This window comes from Coenobita brevimanus, chromosome 57 (assembly GCF_032717465.1).
Source record: "Coenobita brevimanus isolate Jiangsu-jjx chromosome 57, ASM3271746v2, whole genome shotgun sequence".
NCBI lineage: Eukaryota > Metazoa > Arthropoda > Malacostraca > Decapoda > Coenobitidae > Coenobita > Coenobita brevimanus.
The window spans coordinates 9,870,793-9,896,149 of record NC_137010.1 but is presented as its reverse complement, the minus strand read 5'-3'; the positions used below and the strand labels follow the sequence as shown (position 1 = coordinate 9,896,149).

The window sequence follows — 25,357 nt, the reverse complement described above, 5'->3', positions numbered from 1 at the left end:
GAATCAATAAACCACAAACAACCACAATCAACCACCAAGGAATCTAAATATAAATCACTAATCAAACATCACAATCAATCACCAAACAACAACCATTCAACCACCAAACAACATTTTAGCGATAGTTTCCGACAGTGTTGCCAAGAGTAGTCCTGTGAAGGGGGTGTATACAGTGTTGCCAATCCCAAACAACCATCCAAGCAACACAAAACCGCCAAACAATCAACCAAACAACCCTCTACCTAGTGCTTCCGCCAGTGTTGCCAAGTCTTATCCAGTCTATACAGTGGTGCCAGTCTAACCCAAGCACCTAAACAACAACCAATCAACCATCCATCTATAAGTGCGCCAGTGTTGCCAGAGCTAGTGTGGGATGTTTGCAGTGTTGCCAATCCCAAACAACCACCTAAACAACCCTACAATCAACCAAAACAACCCTCCACCTATAACGCTACGCCAGTGTTGCCAAGTATGATCCTGTATGGGGTTGTATACAGTGTTGCCAATGCCACTAATGCCCCCGCCGAGCCCCCCCTTTGATCTGGCATTAGTGGGACGGCTTACCTGGATGAGTGAGGCTGAATGGCGATGAGTAAGGCAGGATTAAGGGTGAGTATGGGTGAGTAGGGCAGGATTAAGGGTGAGTAAGGGAGGATCAGAAGTAAAGGCGAGTAAGTCAGGATTAGGTGTAAGGGTGGATATGGGGTGAGTAAGGGCGGATATGAGGTGAGTAAGGGTGGATATGGGGTGAGTAAGGGTGGATATGGGGTGAGAAAGGGTGGATATGGGGGTGAGTGAGTTAGGGAGAGTGAGTGAGTGTGAATCAAGGTGTATTAAGGTTGGATATGAGGAGAATTAGGGTGAATAAAAGGGATTAAAGGTGAATATGAGTGAGTAAGGGTGAGTTAAGAGTGAGCATGGGTAGATCAGGGTGCAAGGGAGTGTGTAGGAATGAATTAAGGGTGAGTGAGGGTGAATAAAGGTGGCTGGAGGTGTGTCAGGGTGAGTCTGGGGGGATGTGTGAGAGTTTGGGTGAACAATAATGGATTACGGATGAATCAGAGTGGGTGGACTGGGATAAGTCGGGGTGGATTGGAGTGAGGTGGGTAGACAGGGGTGGGGAAGGGTGGATTGGGGTGAGTTTGGGTGGATTGGGTTGAGTTTGGGTGAATTGGGGTGAGTTTGGGTGGATTGGGGTGAGTTTGGGTGGATTGGGGTGAGTTTAGGTGAATTGGGGTGAGTTTGGGTGGATTGGGTGAGCATGGGTTGACTGAGTTTGGGTGGACTGGGGTGAGTCTAGGTGGACTGGGGTGAGTTTGGGTGAACTGGGGTGAGTTTGGGTGGATTGGGGTGAGTTTGGGTGGATTGGGGTGAGTTTGGGTGGATTGGGGTGAGTTTGGCCGGATTGGGGTGAGTCTGGGTGAGTGCAAGTTTATGTTTTAGTAATTTTGGGTATCTTGTGGTTTAGTCTGAATGTTTATAATTGAGTCTGGGTGAATAATGGATAAATTTGGGTGAATCAGAGTGAGTTTAGGTAGTCTCTCTCTCTCTCTCTCTCTCTCTCTCTCTCTCTCTCTCTCTCAACCCAAAGTCCATTAGTCCATCCTCTCACCAACAGGTCGTAAGATTTTATGCACTAACGCCCACTGTCGACAGAGAGAGAGAGAGAGAGAGAGAGAGAGAGAGATTTACAGGGATACTTTACTGTTCCCCTCATTTTTTTTTTTTTCATTTCGGGGTTAGATGCAGCCACCACTAACAAATTCATTATGAGGGGAGGGGAGGGGAGGGAAAGGAAAGGAAAGGAAAGGAAAGGAAAGAAAAGGAAAGGAAAGGAAGGAAAGAAGGATGGATGGACAGAGAGGGGTCATGAGGAACGAAGGAGGAGGAAGAAAGAGTTGAGAATTAAGGGAGAATATTAAAAAGGGAGAAATATATGAGGGAGAGAGAGTTTAATAAAGAGGAGGAGGAGGAGGAGGAGGAGGAGAGAGAGAGAGAAAGAGAGAAAGAAAGAGAGAGAGAGAGACAATAAAACAGAACAGGGAGGTCAGAAAAACAAAACAAGAAAATGGCTACTAAAAAAGAAAGATATTAAAGTGAGAATTAAAGAGGCCCTGAGGTAATTAAGAAAGTGAGACACAAAAATATATACAGTTTATTTACTTGTTCGGTGTCAATGGAAAAATTTTTATCTGAAAAGTTTTTACAATCTTATCAATTCGCTTTTCAGTTCATACTAAAAGGGGACAGAAAGTGATAGCAATTATAGAAGTGGTGGTGGTGGTATAAAATTAGCGGTGGAGGCAGTGGGGGCAGATGATGATGATGATGATGATGATGATGATGATATGACGTACAGACGGAAACAGACAGACTTAAAAATGTCAAGATACAATAAAGCTTAGACACACACACACACACACACACACACACACACACACACACACACACACACACACACACAAATGCGACCCTGACATTTGAACTGTAAAAAGGCGGTGAAGTTCTTGAAAAACAGTGTCGAAATACGATGGGTCAACATAAGCACTGACAAGTTTATTATTATTATTATTATTATTATCAATATTATTATTATTATTCTACTACTACTTTATTTATATCTTCAGTCCCAATTTTTCTGGAATAAATATAATAACTGTCATGCGTTGGCGAAAATCCTGGTGTTGAAGGGGTTATGTACACCAACTATATAAAGAAAGGTATGGCAAAACAACTTAGTAACTAAATATTATAGAGAAATTAATATGAATGCATTTTAACCGGGTGGTTCTTGGATAGGGTCGTGAAAGGAGAGCAGGTACAACGAGAGTGACGTGGAAGGCTAAGGTGGAAAAGCGGATGGATACGAGTGATGTGGATGTGGAGAGGAAGGGCAGATTGATGGTGAGGTGGAAGAGTAGGTGAACTGAAGCAATGCGGATGACTGAAGTAGCTGAACGAGAATGGCGTGAAACACTAAAGTGAAAGTCTACACTGGAAGGATGAGTGGATCAGAATGAGAGACAGCCGTGTGGATAAGATGGATGGGTAGTTGTATGCAGGAGAGTAGTTCAGGATAGAATAAGGGACTGAAAGTGTCTTAGGATGATATTCTGTATGCAATAAGAGAAAGAACTGCTGATTGAATGACTGCTAAACGTTGCCTTTCCCAGAGAAAACTGAACAGATGGGATATAACGTGAAAAAACATTCATATTAAGATGCTTGGGGGCATCGTCGTATCGTTTATATCGTTTATAAAGGCTTCAACTTGCCTCCATGCGTTGGCGTTTGTCACCTATAATGGCGGCTCTCCACGCTGCTCGATCTCTGCCAACCTCACTATTCAGTCCCTTATCCCTGAAGTCACACTCCACGACCTTGTCCCAGGTCTTCTTCGGAGAGGCAACCCTACCCCTGCCGTTCATACCTCTCACTTTCCGCACCCAACTGTCATCCTCCATCCTCTCAGCATGACTGAACTATCTCAATCTGCCCCTCCTCATCACAACACCATACAATCCAGTCCGATCCTTCTTCCTCTCAACTCTTTTATCGTTAACCCAGAGCCCCAAGCCTCGCATTTAAGGACGCACTACACATCCATTTAATCAGTCATTTCTGGACGTTCGAGCCTACAAATATCCTCTTCCTTTACTGCCCAGGTCTCATTACCAAGGGGTTTAAAAATGACAGGTTCAAAGGTGGAGGGGAAGACAGATGAAGGCAAAGGGTTCCGGAGTTGACCATTTGTGTACATGATCAAATAACGGAGGGACAAATGCCTATGCTGGAGGGTGTACTGGGAAGGGTTGAGGGACTGCGGTTATTTCAGGGTAAGGGAAAAGACAACGGGTGTGTGCTGGATGTTGAGAGGAAGCACCGTATTGGGGGCAGGGTGATGCACAAGAAGAAAGAAATATACGAGGAAAGATGGAGTGGCGCTGACTGAATGAATGCAGCCGAGTCAGGGTGGTGGTGGTGGTGGTGGTGGTGGTGGTGGTGGTGGTAGTAGTAGTAGTAGTAAAAGTAACAGTAGTAAAAGTAATAGTAGTAGTAGTAGTAGTAGTAGTAGTAGTAGTTGTTGTTGTTGTAGTAGTGATAGTAGTAGTAGTAGCTGTTGTTGTTGTTGTTGTTGTTGTAATCCCATGTTCATCTGAAACGTGAACCCAGTGGACTGCAGACTGATGTACACTAGGACAAGAATATATAATGAAAGCTGAACTGGTATACAATGAAGGAAAGCAATCAAGTTAGGATACGGCATAAGAGGCAAGGATTATATTAGGAAAGGCAGACTGGGATGGCATGAGGGGCTGTGGCTGAATAAAGATAAATGAGAAAAAGGAATATACGAAAAAAAAAAAAAATGATGGAGTGGGACGAAATGAGGGAGTGCAATGGAGCGGGGATAAGACGGGAAGGAGTAAATGGTGGCGAGTGGATTGGGAGGGAATGAGGTCCTGATCTGGAGTCATATGTGGATGAAAAGGTGTGGAGGTGTATCCATCACAACCACATCCAATGAACTCTCAAAATATGGAAACAGATAGATAGAAAGATAGAAAAATACACAGGCAATATATAAGTTAGAAAGACAGAGATAAATAGACGAAAATTAAGGCAGATGGTCGGAAAAAATACGTAGATGGAGAGACGCAGACAGAAAGGTAAACAGTATGACAAACTTGTAAACAGACTAGACAGAGACAGGTAAACACAAACAGATAAAAAGAATTAGACAAAAACACAACCTGACAGACAGAACCCATACATATAATACTCCAAATAAATTCAAAGTAATCAACATCATCACATATATATTCAACTTTTTAAGCATTTCTTTTGACCTTTATAAAACAAAGAACGAGTAGGAAGTGGTCTATTAGATTACGCAGCAGGAGTCTCATATCATCATCGTCATCATCATCATCATCATCGTCATCATCATCACAATCACTATGCCATTATCTTCATCCTTCTCCTCTTCATCAACATCACCACCACCACAACTACTACAATCATCACCATCACCACCGCCACAATCACCATGCACATTATCTTCCTCCTCCTCCTCATCATCATCATCATCATCATCATCATCTCCGCCCTCTCCCCAATCTAAAAATAAGAGTTAAAGATAAAACATGCCATTTCTTTTTCATTACTCACGTATTATGCAGGCAAGCACCTACAGCAGGGCGTTATTAATTATTCATCACCAGTCTCATTATGTAAAATGTATGTTGGATAATTAAAATGGTTTTGTATAATTCTTTTTTTTTTCTGTTTTCAGTAATGACAAAAAGAAATATAAGTTTATGGATACAAGTTTAGTACAATTAATTAGTCTGAATGAGAGAGAGAGAGAGAGAGAGAGAGAGAGAGAGAGAGAGGCAAACACCCAAACAAAGAGAAACAAATACAACACACACACACACACACACACACACACACACACACACACACACACTCTCTCTCTCTCTCTCTCTCTCTCTAAAGAAAATATCTCGCCTCCACATCTCCAAATCAAAGCTCTAAGTCAATTATCGCTCACAGAAACTTTGGAGCCGCATTACCTAATTACTTGGTTAAGAAAAAGTTTGGCCTGAGTTTGTCATTAAGGCTAAAGACGCTGTTTGTCTGGGTTTGTGAAGGGAGACGGGGTTGGTGTGGTGTGGTGTGGTGTGGTGTGGTGGACGGAGTGACTGTGTGGGGTTGTGTGGCTACGTGGGTGAATGTGTGTGTGTGTGTGTGTGTGTGTGTGTGTGTGTGTGTGTGTGTGTGTGTGTGTGTGTGTGTGTGTGTGTGTGTGTGTGTGTGTGTGTGTGTGTGTGTGTGTGTGTGTGTGTGTGTGTGTGTGTGTGTGTGTGTGTGTGTGTGTGTGTGTGTGTGTGTGTGTGTGTGTGTAAGAATGTGTTTGCGTCTGACAGCTTACGAGTGTAAATCTGTGTGTGATTCTGTTTGAAGGTATTTTTATATGTTTGAGCGTGTTGTGGCTCATCATTCTGGCGGTTAATTGCTCGTGAGTCTTTTCTTTTTTTCCGGTTGAACACTTGTTTGTGAATGTGAGTGTTAATTATCAGTGTTTTTCATACGTTACATGATTGTACGTTTGACCTTGTGTGTGTGTGTGTGTGTGTGTGTGTGTGTGTGTGTGTGTGTGTGTGTGTGTGTGTGTGTGTGTGTGTGTGTGTGTGTGTGTGTGTGTGTGTGTGTGTGTGTAAGTTAATTAGTACCTCGTGTAACACCTAGGGGATGTAACTATGGTAACCTGGCTGATGCAGTGGTCTTGCATCTTAGGATAGTAGGTGAACAGCCACAACAAGCTCAAAGTGTTACAAGGCGCCTGCCCCTACCCCTACCCCTTTACCTTTATGTCCCCAAGTCCCTATTAACCATTAGATCATACCAGCTTCCCAAAACAGTCCCAATTAGATCATCTCAAGCCCAACTCAAAAGCCCTTGGTCACCCTCCACGTCGGTTATCCTCCTTCAGGTCCTAAGTCCCCCTCCAAGTCCCCTTAGATGTATCCGAAGTTTCCCTGATCTCCATTTTAGTCCCCTCTCAACAAATTTTAACCTGGTCCCCCACCTGTTGACGTACCTGTATACTGAATCTCACAGGTCCCTCTTCCTAGTCTCAAGGATCCCATTATATCCCTTTTACTTCTTTCTAGTCCATAAATTTTCCCTTCATCTCCCATCCAATTTTCTCAAGACCTCCCAGAGTCACCCTGATGCCCACGTTTGCCTCTCATGTATATCTTAGAGCCCCAGCATCCCCCACTCAATGGCATGTGGTTTATGGAGTCTGTTTTTAATTAATATTGTAAGTCCTGCTAATAAATCCCAGCTTAAAATATGGCCTTCACGCGATGATTCCGATATAACCAGGCGGTGAAACTATCCGATTATACAGATGTCCCTCAATCCCCTCCCTATCCCACGAGAGGAGGATGGTGGAGCGTAATAGGTCAATTTTAGTCTACAGTCCAGCAGATTCACATACATAAGACAGGGGAAACAATAACAAACATCAACAACAACACTAACAACAACAGATCAGCGGTGCTCACCCGATGCGCTGCTGTTCAATGATGTCCAGCTCCTCCGCCCGCTTGATCACCTCCAGGATGATCTTGGTCTCGGCCTCGGAGAGTGAGTCCTGCCGGGTGACTGGCACCGGCTGTGTGGTGGACCAGCCCATCTTCAGCCTGGCCAGGGAAGGGAGGCACAGGGAGTATTAGTGAGGACACGAGCAAAGACATAAACTAACCTAATTTAACCTAGCCAAACCTGACCTGACCTGAACTAACAAGCCCATCTTCCAACTGCTGGGAAATGCCACAACAAAGAGGGGAGTTATAGATTGTGTGTGGCATAAGAGGTTCCGTGGCACCGTTTTTCTTAGCAAACAATTCTGCATATCACATGTATCCCATTAGCCTCCTGTATGTTATGGACGCAAACTATGTCGATATTATAACGATATCAATTACCTACAAGAGACTGTCAAGGTGCTACCAAGTCTACCACTTATAATACTGGCAAAAGTGGTAAAAAAGACTGTATCACTTCTTCCCTAGTGATTTGTTTTGGATTAGTACATCTTAATATATCTTCGTGTGATATCTGTATCTTTTTAGAGTCTACATACTTTGCATCAATAACATACAAGAGGACAGTGAGGTATAATGTGCAGAATTAACCGCTACGGAGGAGGTGTTGGTAGTGCGGTGGTAGGGCTGTGTGGTTGTACTGACTTGTGCAAGTGTGGTTGTAATGATGTGTGGCAACGTGGTGGTAATGATGCGTGGTAATGTGGTAATAATGTGTGGTAGTGTGGTGGCAGGGCTGTGTGATAGTAATGATGTGTGGTAGTGTGGTGGTAGGGGGTGTGTGGTAATGTGGTGGTTGTAAGTAGTGGAGGTGGGGCAGGTACCATCCCTATCAACTAAGGCTCTTACAAAACCTAAATTCAACTATGCCAAGTATGATTATATGATCCGCAAAGTAGCCATGGCGGATTCATACATACATACAGACAGATAGATAAATAGATAGACAGACAGACAGAGATAAATAGACAAACCAATAAAGAGACAGTTAAACAAGAGAATGTACTGACACTGCTCACAACGTTTATCTCTCTCTCTCCCTCTCTCTCTCTCTCTCTCATTTTCTTTCTCTCTCTCTCTCTCTCTCTCTCTCTCTCTCTCCACCAATGACGCAGAACCCAGAGTAAAACTTCAGGACACAATTCACAATTTTGAAGCCCATAAATTCATGAATAAATATACCTGGAATATAAAAAGTCCTTTACACCCTGTCCTCCCACACGACAGAGAGAGAGAGAGAGAGAGAGAGAGAGAGAGAGCGCAATTCTCTTTATTTCTGCATACACCTTATTCTCTCTTTATTTCGCATCTTTCCTTTCCTATATTAATTTACTGCTTCTCATTTTCCATTCTTGTCTTTCTTCATTTTCTTCCTGTCTCTTTTCTTCATTGCCCTATCGACCTTCTTCCTTCATTCTCTCTCTTTCTCTCTCTCTCTCTCTCCCAGCTGACGCAGAATCAATGGCAAAAATCTTCAACCCACTTCCCGATTTTAAACCCCATTAAAAATACATGTAAAAAAAAATCCTGTTTACCATGGCAGTTACGAGAGAGAGAGAGAGAGAGAGAGAGAGAGAGAGAGAATCTTTCAGCGAGTCTTGCCCTCGCTCTCCCTTCCACACGCCCATGGATTTTTTTTTTTAATGCGTGTTATATATCAGAAAACATTTTTTTTTTATGGAATTTCTATATATCTTCCATTTTTTCGTTCATGTGCATTCAAAACGAGAGAGAGAGAGAGAGAGTGTGTGTGTGTGTGTGTGTGTGTGTGTGTGTGTGTGTGTGTGTGTGTGTGTACGTAGCCTATATATCTACAAATTCGTATATCAATTTGTATTAATGAACGTCCCTGCTAATACATATTTTTTCTTCCTCTCTGCCACGTATTACACTTTTCCCGGCATTCCCATTACCATTTTTCCGGCATTTAAATTCATCTGCATCTATACCGTGAAAAATGACTCGCTGGCCGCCATTTTTGTCTCCATATGTTTACCTTGATTGGTGTTATTTAATATGCATTCAATATCATACACGATTTTGGGGAGGGGAAAGGGAGGGATGGCATGGGAGGGACGGAGAGGGAGGGAGGCAAGGGAGGGAGGGATGAGAGAAGAGGAGGGTGAAGAGAAATGGCCAGAAAAGAAGAAAAATATATAATTCAGAATAATGTCCAGTGCTGGAAATAATACTTGCAGTGAAGTACAGGCGAATTATATATAAACAATGAAAACCGTAATAACTTCCACTTGTCAGGTAACCATGCTCCGTCCCTAACACCTCTTCCTTAGTAGTTTATCTTTTTATCTGGTATGTAAATAGTCTCTTATTTATGTTAGCTATGTCAGTATAAATAATAAAAACCTATCGACTTGAGAATATCAAAATGTAATTTACTAAATAAATCGCTATAAAGTGCTAGTGAGCCTCCTAAGCTGGCTAGAATACGTGCTAATGACATATACAGGTAATGTGTGTGTGGTGATGGTGGAGGCGGTGCTGGGGCTCTGACAGGGGTTCTGGCAGGGGGTCTGGAATGGCGGAGGATGTGGCTCTTGGCGGGTGGTGTGCTGGTGATGGCCGTAACACCAGTAATAGCTACTGTCGTCACGTTGATTGCCACAACGACCATTGCACGTGTGGCTTCTTGTCACCACCGGCAGTAAACGCAGTACCCGTAACACCTGTCCTCCGTGTGCTTATAGTCAGCGTTTCCTTCATGCTCATCATCGCAGGCAGAGTCCTCCTTGCCAGGGGATTACATTCTGTGTAATCCCGTTCACAGTTACAAAAGAATATCCAACATGCCCCTGGGCATGGACGTGGGTTGCGGTGTGCCATAAGGGAATATGCCTTACCGCTTCTGGCCTCCGTCATGATGTCAGGGGTAGCGTACGTGCCTTGCCGCCGTGCCGTGTGTTGTGCTGGCCTATATTGGCGGTACTGCTGGTTTTCCTGGAAGACGACTGGCCCTTGGTTGGGTTGACACTCAGCAGAGGCGTGTGCTGAAGGCGGTGGTGTGCAATTGCAAGTGGCTGCCAGACAAACCTACCCATTAGCTGGATCGTCGTCTGATTGAGGAAGGTCACCCCGATGCTGTCAAATCCTCAATAGTTGAGTACATGTGTTCTGGAATGCTTCTCACACCGGTATATGTCAGGTGGGTGAATTAAAGAAGGCCAGTGCTGTCCCATTATGGCCTCATCCCTGGCAATGGTCTATCATCCCACCTACACAAAGTCATCGGGGTGTAATGCGGTAATTGTGGTGTAATCCTCCTTGCCAGAACTACTAATTCACCACCTGAATGTCTTATCCCGCTCGCATTGTCGCCGCCCCGCACACACACACACACACACACACACACACACACACACACACACACACACACACACACACACACACACACAAGTCCTTCGGTGCGATCGACATGGCGTCCTTTCAGACAGAAGTTCACTGCTCTGTCCGGACGGCTTGCACGAGACATGGGCGGCAGTTCTATACAAGTCCACGCTGTGGCTGGGGGCGAAGGGGTCCAGGAGGGCAACTGACCAGTAACTCCAGGGAATACAACTCTAAGGCATTGGAGAAGTAACCTGCCCCACAAATGGTTCAAACACAGAGTAGTGGATGGAGATGTCTTGCTGCATGTGGGGGGAAAAGAACATGTGGAAATTCTTTGCTGGAGTGGCTGTATGTGATGAAGGGAACATGAACAGGGTAAGAATTCTTAAAAGTCCGGAGCAAGTGAGACCAAAGACGATAGATGGAACAGGAAGTAAGGGTGAGGTGAGGTGAGGTGAGGTGAGGTGAGGTGAGGTGAGGTGAGGTGAGGTGAGGGGAGGGGACGGGAGGGGAGGGGAGGGGAGGGGACAGAAGAAGCAGAGGGGAGACGAAAGAATACACTCCCACTCTTCTCCCACTCAACCCCCCTTCCCTCTCCCTTCCATTTCTATCCTCTCCTGTTCTTCTCCTCTCCTTCCCTCCCCTCTCGAACTCTCTTTCTCTCCGACCTTTTCCTTTAATCTTTTTCTATTCCCCTCAATCTTCCCTACATGTCTCATAACCCCCCCATTCCGGGTCTTCCCTTCCCTCCCTTCCCTTCCTCTACCTTAATCACCCTCTCTCTTTCCATTTCCTCTACCTTTCCTTTCCATTCCCTCATCTCATTCTTTTCTCTCACTCCCTCCCCCTCCTCACTCCTGCATATCCCCTCCTTCACAACCATCCACCTCTGTCCCTCCACTCTCCTCCCCTCCCATTCCCTCTCCTCCCTTCCCCTTCCCTTCCCTCCCATTCCCTCTCCTCCCTTCCCCTTCCCTTCCCTCCCATTCCCTCTCCTCCCTTCCCCTTCCCTCATCTCCCCTCCCCTTCCCCCTGTCCTCCCTCTTCCAATCACCGTTTTTTCAGCGCTGGGTAAAACAAGAGAGGCACTTCGTTATAGATGCAACATTGCAGTAACGATAATGAAACACCTACACTATACTGAATGTTGCCAATGTCGCTGTTGTTGAGTCTATATGTGCAGTGGTATTGATACATCTACAGTATACATAGGAGTTCAGTGAAAGATTTTGACGCATACAGATAGATTTCCGGCTACACAAACGTTTATACATACAGTAACATTTACATATACATATAGATGCAACCTTTAGTGCACAGACACACATACATGTACACGCATAAAATACACACACACACACACACACACACACACACACACACACACTCGCACATACATACATACACACAAATACATAAACACTGACGCTTTCACTTACATATACTGTATATAAGTTATTAACACAAATTTCACTTACAGTTATATAAAAGCACATTGAAACACACACACACACACACACACACACACACACACACACACACACACACACACACACACACACACACACACACACACACACACACACACACACACACGCGAACATTCAGATCCATAAAGCCATATCTAGTGTGCATCGTAAAGTGGCACGGGGGCACTAATACCCACCGTCCATACTGTTGTGATGGTTGGAGGGTATTAGTGTGTGTGTGAGTGTGTTGAGGGGGGGGGGACGGCTGGGGAGGTGAGTTTAATAGCAGGGCAGTGGTAGTGATGAAGGCTGTTGTATATCATCATCATCAGTATATTACTCAAGACCAAAAATCCACTAACATCATCAACACCACCTTCATTATTACTACAACTCACCACATCAGTGGTGAGTTACACTGTTCTTGTCAATATTATTATTATTATTATTATTATTATTATTGTTCTTTCTTACAATGAAGTAAATTGCTCGTATTTGCTCAATTTCAAGGCTACGGCCATCATACTGGCCATCTGAGTCCTCCAGCTGGTGGCTCCAGTTCCCAGTATTGGTTTTCCAGTTGCATCCAAAAAACTACAAAAATAGTCTATTCGCGAATTCTTACAAACCGCTACAGGTACAGACTTTAAATTTCTGTGGGACACAGCCAAGGTCGGGGACCAGGTCTGAAATGACTATGGGCCCATTTGAGCCAGTAGTTTCTGAGATCGCCCATGGGTCAATTGAAAGTAGTTTTGAGTCCGCCATTTTTGCTCCGCGAGAATTTTGTTGCTTTCACCTTAGCCCAACGTGTCTGACATTTTTCTAGGAGGGGGGGGGGGCCTACTACACCAGCTCTTCACTTCAAAGTGTTCACTATATGAAGGTCGTTGAAATCACCACGTCCAGCGATAGCTACAATGTTAGGAAACTGATAGTACTCTAGGCTGTACACAATTTACTGTAGTGTTTTATATGAGAAAAATGTTTTTGATTATCAGAGATCCCAGAAAAAACAATAATATGATGCAGTTCAAAGTACTGTATACTACAAACTAGATTTTAACAAAATCACAGTAGATAGGGGTCCTTTATGGTCTTAAGACCTACGACCAATATTTCCTTGACAGAAATTACAGGTCCTTTATACGTTGTGTATATGAATAAATAAGACTGGATAGCAGACAGGTACATATGTACTGAGGTCACTTGCACAAGACGAATGACATCTTGTGGTGAGTTACTGAAATTGATAATGGCAATTTCCGTTTCCTAATCATTATTATTATTATCATTATTATTATTATTATTATTATTATTATTATTATTATCATCATCATCATCATTATCATCATCATCACATCACGACCAAAAATCAACCAACATTACGAACATCACCATCAATACCACTATCATTACCAATATCATTATCATCATAATCATTGCTATTATCATCATCACCCCGTTTCCTACTAATATAAATGAAGCAGACACGATTCATAACAATAATAGGCAAATCCAAAAGAACTTTACGCCATAGCAGGGGTTCAACCTGGACTAAAAGATGATTAGTTCACTTATCAACCACTCACCTACACATACGTACACACAAACATACATACTAAGGCTAAACACACAGGATTTACATGCAAATGAGGTATATCAGAGCCTCTTACATATGCAAATCATAACCTGTACACACACACACACACACACACACACACACACACACACACACACACACACACACACACACACACACACACACACACACACAAACACAGCACTTAAACAACCACTCAGTCCCAGATACTCCCACATCATCCCAAACCATACACACACACACACGCATACACACACACACACACACACACACACACACACACACACACACACACACACACACACACACACTCAAAAACACGCACACACACTCAGACCACCAGCCAACCGTGAGTGAAGAGACCAAAATGGCAGAGGAAAAATACATTCATTTTAAATATAAATGGATTGATGTGGATGGATAAATGGATGGACGGATATATGGATGGATGGATGGATGTGGAAGGATGGATGAATATGTGGATCGATGGATGAATATTGAATGGATGGATGGACGGATGAATGGATGGATGAATATGTGGATGGATGGATGAATGGATGGATGGGTGGATGAATGAATATCTGGGTGGGTGGGTGGATGGATGGATGAACGGATGGATGGATGCAGAAAGTATATACATAAGATAGAACGAATGATGTTTATGTAGATGGATGGATGGGTGGATGGATGGATGGATGGACGGACGGACGGACGGATGGATGGATGGATGGGTGGGTGGGTAGACGGATGGATGGATGGGCGGAAGAATAAACAGACAGTATGTTGATGAAACTGAAAGAGTGATGGATATGTAGATGGATGGATGGATGCATGATTGGATGGATGGATGGATATGTAGATGGAAGGATGGAAGGTTGGTTAGCTTGATGACTGGCTGCCTAGTTGGAAGTGCCGGTACTATAGAAAATAACGATAGATGGAAAAATTGATAAAATGGAATCAGGTGAACGGAATGTGTGGATGGACAGATTGATGGATGCATGAATGAAAAGAAATAAAGAATGAAAAAGGGAAAAAGAAAAAGTAAGGAAGACGGAAGAAACGGTTGGATGGGCTCTCTCTCTCTCTCTCTCTCTCTCTCTCTCTCTCTCTCTCTCTCTCACACACACACACACACACACACGCACGCACGCGAGCTAAAACACCATTTCCCGAGTATTAAAAGTGTCCTTGATGAAAAAAAAAGATATAAAACTCAAAATTACCAATAAGCTTAAAATCACCCAATAAAGGAAAAAGAAAACGAGCATATTACCACAATTTTTTAGGAGTGACTTGCGTATAATTATGGCGCTTTCAACAGGAGAGAGAGAGAGAGAGAGAGAGGTCAAAACACAGGAGAACCAAGTGGGTGTCAAAAGGAATAAATTTATGGCGTCAAAATATAAACAAACATAAAAAAATAAATAAACAGGGTCAGAATGAGATCAAAGCAGGGCAAGGTCACTCTGGTGTCACAGTAACACGGGTCAAGATGCCAGGGGTCACATGGGGTCAAAGGGCAAGAAGGGTGTCAAAACAAAGTGAGGTCACGTAAGGAAAAGGAGAAAAGGAAAGAAAAAATAATACAAATGAATACAAACGGTGGAATGATGTGGGGGGGGAAATAAAGAGAACAATAAAATATAACAAAATAAAAAATGAACTGATAAAAAAGGTGGAATGTGATTAGGGGAAAGATAAGGGGTCAGCCAAATCCCCCCCTGCCAGGTCTGTGGCCCTTAATTTAAATGGCCGGGGAATTAAAAGTAGTGGGAGGTTTAAGTGGCCGCCTGTATGGGTGAAGGAAGGGTGGAGGGAGAGAGAAGGTAGGGAGGGAGAGGGAGGGATGGAGGGTGAGGGAGGGACGGAGGGAGAGGGGAGGTAGGGAGGAAAGGAGAGGGAAGGATGGAGGAAAAGGGAGGGATGGAGCGAGGGAGGGATGTGAGGAGGGAGGCGGTATGGCGGAAAATAAGAGGAGAGGGTGGGATTTAGTGGGTGGGGTAGAGGGAGCGGTGAAGGATGGGAAGGAGGGAGGTTAACAGAATGGACTGAAAGGGATAGGGAGGGTGGGTGGGCGGGATAGGGTAGGGAGGAAAGGAGTTGGGAAAAACGAAAGAGGTTGGGGGGAAACACGTAATGAGGGAGAGAAAGATAAGATAAAGAGGAAAGGATGGCGTAGAGGAGGGAGAAAAAGGGTAGGGAGGGAGGAATGAACGTAAGACAGGAGGCAAGGGATACGGAGGAAATGAAAGGAATGGAGGGTAGGGACAATAAATTTTTATGTCACAAATCTATAGAAGAAAAATGAATATTACCTAATAAGAACACTAAAACTAATCAATAAATTACTTATTGCTGTGGAAATACATATGTGGATAACTAATATCAAATGGTACAAAAATGGTGAATGAATAATAATAAATAATGCGATGAATAATGCAAAACTGTATATGGGCAGAGTGGTATTAAGAGGGATTCCATTAACAGCAATAATGGAAATAAATCAATAATATAAACAAACTAGGAGCCCCCTAAGGAGGGAGCCGATACATATCTAGCGTAGCTCGGAAAATGACCTTGACCTTGACCTTCTTTCACCAATTCGAACTCGTAGGGAGATTTTCATCCCTACTACACACCTTTATATTTTTTAGATGATATCTTGAGCGGTTGTAAAGTTATCGTGGTAACAGACACATTCCTTGACCTAGTTTCAACAATTTCGAACTTCTGATCAATTTTCTTCCCTACTACACGCCTGCAAAATTTTGTGATGACTTCTTGAGCGATTACGAAGTTATTGTGCTAACTGACACACACACACAAACAGGCACACAGACAGAGAAATTGAAAACAATACCAGATTCGCTATCGCGATTGGTAATCAATAGTGAAAATGTCGGCAATAAATATAGTTAGCAATGAAAACTAATTACCGCTGAAATCATGAATAATACATCAGTAATGAGGTAATTTCTACTTTTAAATCAGAACTACAAATGAATTAGTTATGAATCACCCAGTAATGAGTCGGTAATATATTACTGTAGTAATAAGAAATAACAGCAATTAATTAATTAGATATAAAATACACCTGTAATTAATTTAGCGGTAATGAGTAAACCGGAAATATGTGATCACCAATGACAATGACCACTACTGAATTAATTTGTACTGAAAATAAATTAATAATAAAATCAAATCTGTATTGAAAATAAATCAATAATAAAATCAAATATGTAATGAACGAGTGACAAGAATAAATTAATAAGTAGAGGCTCCTCAACGGAGGAACACACCAGCCGCGAACCAATACATATCTAGCGCGGCTAGGAATATGACCTTGACCTTGACCAACGTTCACCAATTTCTAACCCGTAGGAGATTTTCATCCGTACTACAAACCAATAAAATTTTGTGATGATATCTTGAGCGGTTGCGAAGTTATCGCGCTAACACACACACACACACATATATATATATATATATATATATATATATATATATATATATATATATACACACACTGAAAACAATACCAGTTTCGCTATCGCGCCTGGTAAAGAGCTTAGCTATCGCGGCTGGTACAAATATAATTAAATAGAAAAAATAATCATACACGATCAGAACATGCAAATAATAGAGAGAGAGAGAGAGAGAGAGAGAGAGAGAGAGAGAGAATGACAGTACCACCTGAGAGCAAACATTACTGAAACAATTATTACTGAAATAATATGAATCAAATTTGTACAAACCCGCCACTATAATATATACTGTACGTCTGAACTGGACAATTATCACTGAGTCCATCATAGCATGATAGTAATAATAATAAAAATATTAATAAATTATTATTATTATTATTATTATTATAATAAAATTGGTCACAACCATAAGAAAATATTTTTGCCCTTAAGTGGAGAAAGACATAAAACAGTAAATATAGCACTGCTTATAAACCATGCAATTCCACTTGCATATATAAGTGAAAACAAAAAAATATTTCGAAAGCTTAACCTACTACCAAAAAATAAATAAAATAAAATAAAGAAAAAAAAAAAAAGCTTCACCTCCACTTACTCCTTCAACTCGGTGAAACTGATGGCTGGCTGATACAAAAACACGAGCGGCGATGTATACAGCAGACGGATAGCAGCTCAGGGCACAGGTTAGACCCTTCAATTCGGTGACTTATATTTTCACTTATTATTGCTACCACCAGACGACCAGACGATTTTACTCAGCCTGGGACACCCCTAGTAGTGAAGGGGTTAGTGAAGGCTACATGTAATCCTTCAAGCTCCGAAAAAAAATCTCCCCTAAACCAAATAAAAGCGTCTGGAGGCAGCAAAAATAAGGGATATCCTCGTACTGAATGGGCCAAAACTACACAATCACTAATAACCTCCCCACCGTCCAGTGATAATTAATAATCCACTCCCGAACAGGAATAATTGCTTGGGATTAGCGCCAGGGAACGTGGCTGTGGTGATGGACTTAAAGGATGGCGTGATAATTTGGCTGACCTGTTATTCTGTAAATTAAAAGTAAATTACAGATCATTCATTTCAATTACGTGGAGTCTTTTTTTTTTTCCTATTCCTGGTTGATTCACGTAGCTCTGTGCCAGGATAAGACAATACCGTGGCTATACATCTTTTCCACTGTAGTACTTCTTCGTGACTAGCACCATATTCAAGTGTTCCTGTTACAGCCCAACCCGGAAGACCAGGTGAAGTGAAAGAGTATAACACAGGTGAATTAAACCCTGATGGAAATAACTTTGGAATCTGAATTAATTTACTCCTGCACTGTGAAGACGTATGTTTCTTTTAATTTAGTTCTTGATGCTGTCAGATCAATATACTTAGAGAATGAGAAACAACTGATTATAAACGAGGAAAAAGAATGTTTACTAACGCTTCCAGTAAAATAGTCTCTTTTCATATTCTTGCAGCCGCCATATTATTTCATTCCACTTACATGAATGAAAGTCTCAATCAACTCCTTCAATACAACTGAGTCCCTTTTTTCTTTTTTCTGCAACCGTCAGATAGCATTCATCAGCTTAACGGAAGAGCTCTCGTAGTGAAGGGGTTGTGAGCTTTCAGTGATCTTCCATAATTAGTGCCAACCGAGACATGTTTCCACACACACACACACACACACACACACACACACACACACACACACACACACACACACACACACACACACACGGCTAATACCATAAAACACACACGCACGGCTAATACCACACCACCACCCCTGAATGAGACATCCCCAGGCGACAAGGGTGACTGGTGGTATCAGTGGTATATTTAAACGCCTCTCCCATTCACATCAGAGGTATTTATAGCCACGCACCCCATCCACACTCAAAGTATAATTAGAAACACCCTAACAGAAGGTAATTTTAGGCTTATCCGATTAGGACTTAAGGTTTATTTGGAGAGAACTGTACTGTAGATGTAAGGGACATTTATACAGAGATTCCATTCACACGTGAGGTAAGTAGTATACACACAAACCTCATTAAGAGACATGGTTAATCTAAATGACATCCCGTTCGGACCTGTGGTAAAAGACACATACACCCGAGTTTTTATATGATTGTCTTAAATACGCCGAATTTAGACACAAGGGAAATTTAGACAGAAACTCCATTAGACACCAAGACATACACAGCTGAACAGATATGAGTAGCGATGTGAACTGAGACGTTACCGGGTTAATGAGAATACACACACACACACCTAAAAATATGAGTCATACCTCAATGCATGATAAATATTTACTGAAGGAATATATAGAAGCATTAACTTTTTAAATGTAATATGATCAAACTATATACAGCTAACTAAATAAAAATAAGAGGTTAAAACGATAGGTAACATGACGATGAGATAGCTAACGAACTGTTTACCTAATTAACTACCCGATACCTAACTACACACACAAACACACACACAAACACACACACAGTGTGTGTGTGTGTGTGTGTGTGTGTGTGTGTGTGTGTGTGTGTGTGTGTGTGTGTGTGTGTGTGTGTGTGTGTGTGTGTGTGCGCGCACACTTGATTGTGGGGTATAACAGTTCGAAATGTGTGGGTGATGTTTGTCGGTGGGTAACATGATTCAAGGCAAGCATGATATACGAGTATAATAACATCTTTTATGGCACACAGACTTATTCATTATCTAATACTACACAAACTACACCCAGATAACAGATACATAAATAACAAAAAAGAGAAAACAGTACTTACTTAGCCCTCAGTGCCAGATGTCGATCATTCGGACACACCCATCTCTCCTGAGCAGGCTGACTCCCCAGGCTCGCCCTTCTTGTGATCACCCCCTTCTTCACTCGTCCCGCTCCTCCTCCCCCTCCCCCTCCACCTCCTTCACCCCCACTCCCACCTCCGCCGGTACCCCCCAGGCCTCCAGTACCTCCTCCCCCACCCCCAGCCCCCCCAGGAGCCCCCCCTTTAGCCTCCATGTCAACCTAGTGAGTTAAAATTCTGTCACGCGCCTTCCATTTTAGAGTCTGGCTCCACGGCGGAAGGAAGTGGAAAATAGAGAGACATGTCCTTTACCTTCCCATTTTTCTTTCTTTCTCCACTTTCTCTCTCCTCCACGTGTCTCTCTGTCTCTCACACGCTCTCTCTTTCTGTCTCTCTCTCTCTTGTTCTTACATCTTGTTAGACCAGTTCTTATCAAGTATTCACGATCTCTTTCTTATATCTTCTCTCTTTCTATTTCGCTTCTTTGGGGGCACGGGAAATTTGCTGAGTCAGCGTGAGTCAGCACCTTTGGGAGCGTCTGGTCTTGCTTCCATTTTCATCCTCAAGTCTGTGGAGGAGAAAAATAAATTGGTTAGTAAAAGAATACCCAGACATTACTACGAGAGAGTGCAAATGAAGAAAGGACAAGGTGGTGGTGCTGACGATGGTGATGGTGATGGTGATGATGATGATGATGATGATGATGATGATGATGACGATGATGATAATAATAAATAATAAATAATAATAATAATAAAAATAATAAAAATAATAATAATAATAATAATAATAATACCATAATACTAAAATAACAGTTACGACCACCTGTTATTTAGTCACATGTACTTGTCAAAATTAAGAGAAATATTCCGATCAGCCCATAATACCAAAACCCATCTTATTATCAGTACCATATGAGATAAGACTTAATTATTGAACAATCAATGAAAAGTAGAATAATATACCGAGTTAATTACCTGATAGCCCACCCCAGGACCTGGTAATTACATATGGGCAATTACGAGAGGTGTAGCAACGGAATGAATCAGCAGAACGGCCATGTATGGACCATCAGCCGAGGCAGGTAACGACCCTGAATCACATGTCAATAATTACAATGGGGTGACCTATCTATCAGTCAGTAATAATGATCAGCCAGTACGAATAATAACACGAAAATATATATCACGTACTGTAATTATAAGACAGTAATAATTAGCAGGAAACTCATATATCACTTGGTAATAATCATAAAGGCGAATCGTGTCCAAAATATCAATGTCTCTATATCATTCTTTCTTGCCCCATGAGGAACGTAGAGGCCCGCGGCTAGGCTACTCAGTCCCGACATTTAAAGCACTTATCACCAGACTCGCTTTCCCCTGAGTAGCATTATGTGGGTAGTAATCTCCAACTCTCCCTCCGATGTAAACACTTACTGGCCTCATAAGCCTGGAAAGCTTCAACCCACTGGACAATCGCCATTTGGTTATATGGTTACCACCCAACGTAGTAAATGGCTTCCCTGGGTAACATTTTGAATTATTTATCAGCTGGTGATAATTTACATGAGGGAACTTGTTCGTCAGGAAAAATAGTTAACAACTAGAAATAATTATGGTAAACAAACTGCCCATCTTTAGTCAATTTTAAACATTAACTAGGATTAAACCCAGTCATCTGCTGCTAAAACTTGTGACGCAGCTAAAAATAAAACTGTCAATCCACTGGTAAAAAGTGTACTGAGAACACGCGAGACAAAACCCTTCAGTGTTATCAAGGAAAACAAAAGAATGTGGGATGAGTGAGAGGCCTGAACACTACCAAGGCGAGAAAGATACATGTACAATATTCCTTAATCATTAAAAATAAATGTAACAAAACGTAAATTACTATAGAGGAAAGAAGGAAATGCACTAGAGCTTGTGAAACTGAAAGAAAGGAAATGTAACGGTATAGTAGTAGTAGTAGTAGTAGTAGTAATAGTAGCAGCAGCAGTAATAATAATAATAATAATAATAATAATAGCTACATAGATAAATATCGCAGACACACGCACCTACATACATATATCCATTAACTGCATGACCATTATTGGAAATGGGACAAACAGGAAAAATGAAATAAAAGAAGAAATAGTAATGTCGTAGGATATTTAATACTAGAAAAAATATGGAAAGAGAAAAAAAGAGTGACAGGGAGAAAAGAAGGAGAGAGGAAAAAACAGAGTTGAAGGAGGCTTAATTCTCTCTCTCTCTCTCTCTCTCTCTCTCTCTCTCTCTCTCTCTCTCTCTCTCCATTAACTAAAACTAATTAATCACTCAATCACCTACCAATATTACCACTCCATCTACCACAGTTATTACCACACCTGCCACAATCAGCGCTACCACTACTACCACAACTACCACCAACAATACCACACCTACCACATCTACCATACCACTGCAATACTTTCCATCATCACCTACCACAACTACAACCACTACCACCACATACCACCATTACCGTACTACCACAAAACTAGCAACTATTAGCGTTACCACTACCACTACACTTACCACAACTACTCTACCCATCATTCACTCTACCACAGCTACCATCATCACCAGTATTACCATCACTGCAACCACTACCACCAAACCAGCAACCTATCAAACTACCACTACCACAACTACCACCACCACCACCAGCATCACCATCATCCACTTAACCACAACTACCACTACTACCAGCACCATTACAACCACTATCACCAAACACGCAACCACCACAAGAACTTACCACCACCACCACAACTACCACAAATAACCATCACCATAACTGCCAGCCACAACTATTTCCTCCACAACTACCACAACCACTACAACAATCAATCAAAATTATCACCATCACCGTATGCCAACCACAACCACCACACCACCAAAACTAACAACCACAATTATCTCTACAACCACAACTACCAGTATGACCGCTACAACTACCAACCATCCTACCACAACTACCAGCGCCACTCCAACAACCACAAGCAGTACCATTAAACAAGACACTCAACGAATGACAACACTGCCTTTACTATTGTTGACCCTCTCTCTCTCTCTCTCTCTCTCTCTCTCTCTCTTTCTTTCATCCCGAACTGACACCCAAACTAATGAAAAACAGAGAGAGAGAGAGAGAGAGAGAGAGAGACAGAGACAGACAGACAGCCAGACAGACAGACAGACAGTCTGGCAGACAAACAGATAAACAAAGACAATAAAATTTAAGCACCAGCAGAGAAAGACAAACACGGGCTGAAAAAATGAGAGAGAGAGAGAGAGAGAGAGAGAGAGAGAGAGAGAGAGAGAGAGAGAGAGAGAGAGAGATAACGCAAAAAAAAAAGATTACCAGAAATGTAAGAAAGTGAGAGAAAAACAGAGAAAGAAAGAGAAAGAGAGATAAGATAATAGCAGGGAAGAATGACGCAATGAAAATAAATGGTGGAAGGTTGGTGGAGTAATTCAGTTATTCTTTATTGGGTTATCTCACATTTCCTCTCTCTCTCTCTCTCTCTCTCTCTCTCTCTCTCTCTCCTTTCTTCAATTTTCTTTCCCAGCAATATGTTTTTCTGATGTTTACTTTTATTCTCTATTCCTTCCCTTGCTCCCTCCTTCCTTATTTCTTCCCCATCTATCTTTCTCCTCTTCTTTATTTCTTCTCCCAATCTATCTTTCTTCTCCCTCTCCCTTTATCTCACCTCTCTCCCTTTCCCCTCTCTCTTCACATTTTCTTTAATATTCCCATCTTCTCCCTTCCTCAATCATTCTCTCTCTTCTCTCAACTTTTCTTTTATCCTCTCCTTCAGTTTTACCCTTTCTCTCCCTCTTCCCTCCGCCTCTTCTCCCTCTCCCTCCCATCTTCCCTTCTGTCTCTTCTCTCCCATCTTCCCTCCTCACCACCAATTTTCCCTCCTTGCCAGATCTCAATACCTCCAAGGGCGAGTAAGTGAAACGTGGCGGGAAAAGGCCCTAGAGTTTTGCGGATTATTATTATTATTATTATTATTTTAAGCATTTTCTCAGACTCCTCTTTTCACAATGTCTCGACTCTCTCTCTCTCTCTCTCTCTCTCTCTCTCCCTCTAATTAACTCGTTCTTCTTCTCCCGCTCTCTCCTGCTTCCGCCTCCTCCCTTTTTCTTGCAGCCTGTTTTCTCTCTCATTATCATAATATCTCCTCTCTTTCTCGTGCTCCTTCTCCTCCTTCTTATTCCTTCCTCAATCTCTGTTTTTCCTATAATTCTAAAATCATTCTCTCATTATAATCACTATCATTATCATAATTTCCCTTTCTCCTCCTCCACTTCATTTTATCTTTTTACTTGCTCTTCTACCATGATCTCTCTCTCTCTCTCTTTCTCTCTCTCTCTCTCTCTCTCTCTCCCCTCCTCAAAAATGCCTGCGTTTGTTAACCGCGTCATTTGCCTGTCTACCTGAGAGAGAGAGAGAGAGAGAGAGAGAGAGAGAGAGAGAGAGAGAGAGAGAGAGAGAGAGAGAGAGAGAGAGAGAGAGAGAGAGAGAGAGAGAGAGAGAGAGAAATGACAAATTAAATAAATGAATGGAGTGAGGGAGGATGAAAGGGTGGATGGAAGGAGTGAAATAAAAACGAAAAGAATTAATAAAATAAATGAAGGTTAATAATGAGCATAAGAAGGAAGAAGAAATGATACAAGAAGGGATGGAAAACTAGGAACAGAGGCGAAGGAAGGAGGGAAGGAAGAACGAAAGGAAGGAAGGAGGAGGGAAGGAAGAACGAAAGGAAGGAAGGAAGGAGGAAGGAAGGAGGGAGAGATGCAGTATGTAAACAAACAAACAAGTATTTCAGTAACTAAATAATGAAAGAAGAAAGGAAGGAAGAGGGAAGGAAGAGAGAAGGAAAGGAAAGGGCGTTAAGAAGCTTACAAAAGATTCAACACTTGAAAAGGTCGTGGTTTAAGTAAATAGGTATGGAAGTAGGTATGGAAGCAGGTAAGTAGGTAGGTAGGTAGGTAGGGAGGCTGGGAGGTAGACTTGGAGGTAGGAAGGTAGGTTGGAAGGTAGGGAGGTAGGGAGGTAGGTGGGTAGGTAGGTAATTAGTATGCCACTGGGTTTGTAGCTAGGTAGAAAGACCTGTAGATACGTAGAGGTGTTCGTTGGTTAGTTAGGTGACAGGCAGGTACTATGGGTCACAAAAGTATCGGAGCACAACATGCGTGAAACATTTTGGACCACAGAACGAAGGTCACTGAAATATTAGTGTCCAACATACCACATATCGGTAGCCCTCATGTCGCGAGGTGTTACATATCGCCAACTACCAATATCCTCTTGCAAACATACAGTACATGTAGGCATCGGACCCCCTGTGCACCCATAGTACGGTTAATGTATGTATGTATCTGTATGTGTGTGTGATTATGGGTATATAAGTATGTATGTACCGTACGGCATAATTCCTTTTGCAAAAACTTACACGACCACCGCAGGGTCCGATAACGTTCGAATAGTACGGTAA

The 25,357-nt window shown here is 42.3% G+C and overlaps 1 protein-coding gene across 1 annotated transcript in view; it reads right to left on the bottom strand.

The window, feature by feature from the left end:
* Rph (Rabphilin) overlaps nt 1–20,042 on the bottom strand; it is a 123,869-nt gene extending 103,827 nt beyond the window's left edge. Inside the window, exons 1-2 of the mRNA XM_080274484.1 lie at nt 19,810–20,042; nt 7,080–7,217 (exon numbers count right to left, since the gene is read on the bottom strand). Of these exons, the coding sequence (XP_080130610.1) occupies nt 7,080–7,217; nt 19,810–20,042 (371 nt within the window). The remainder of the gene's footprint in view (nt 1–7,079; nt 7,218–19,809) is intronic.
* Nucleotides 20,043–25,357: the final 5,315 nt, after the last annotated feature.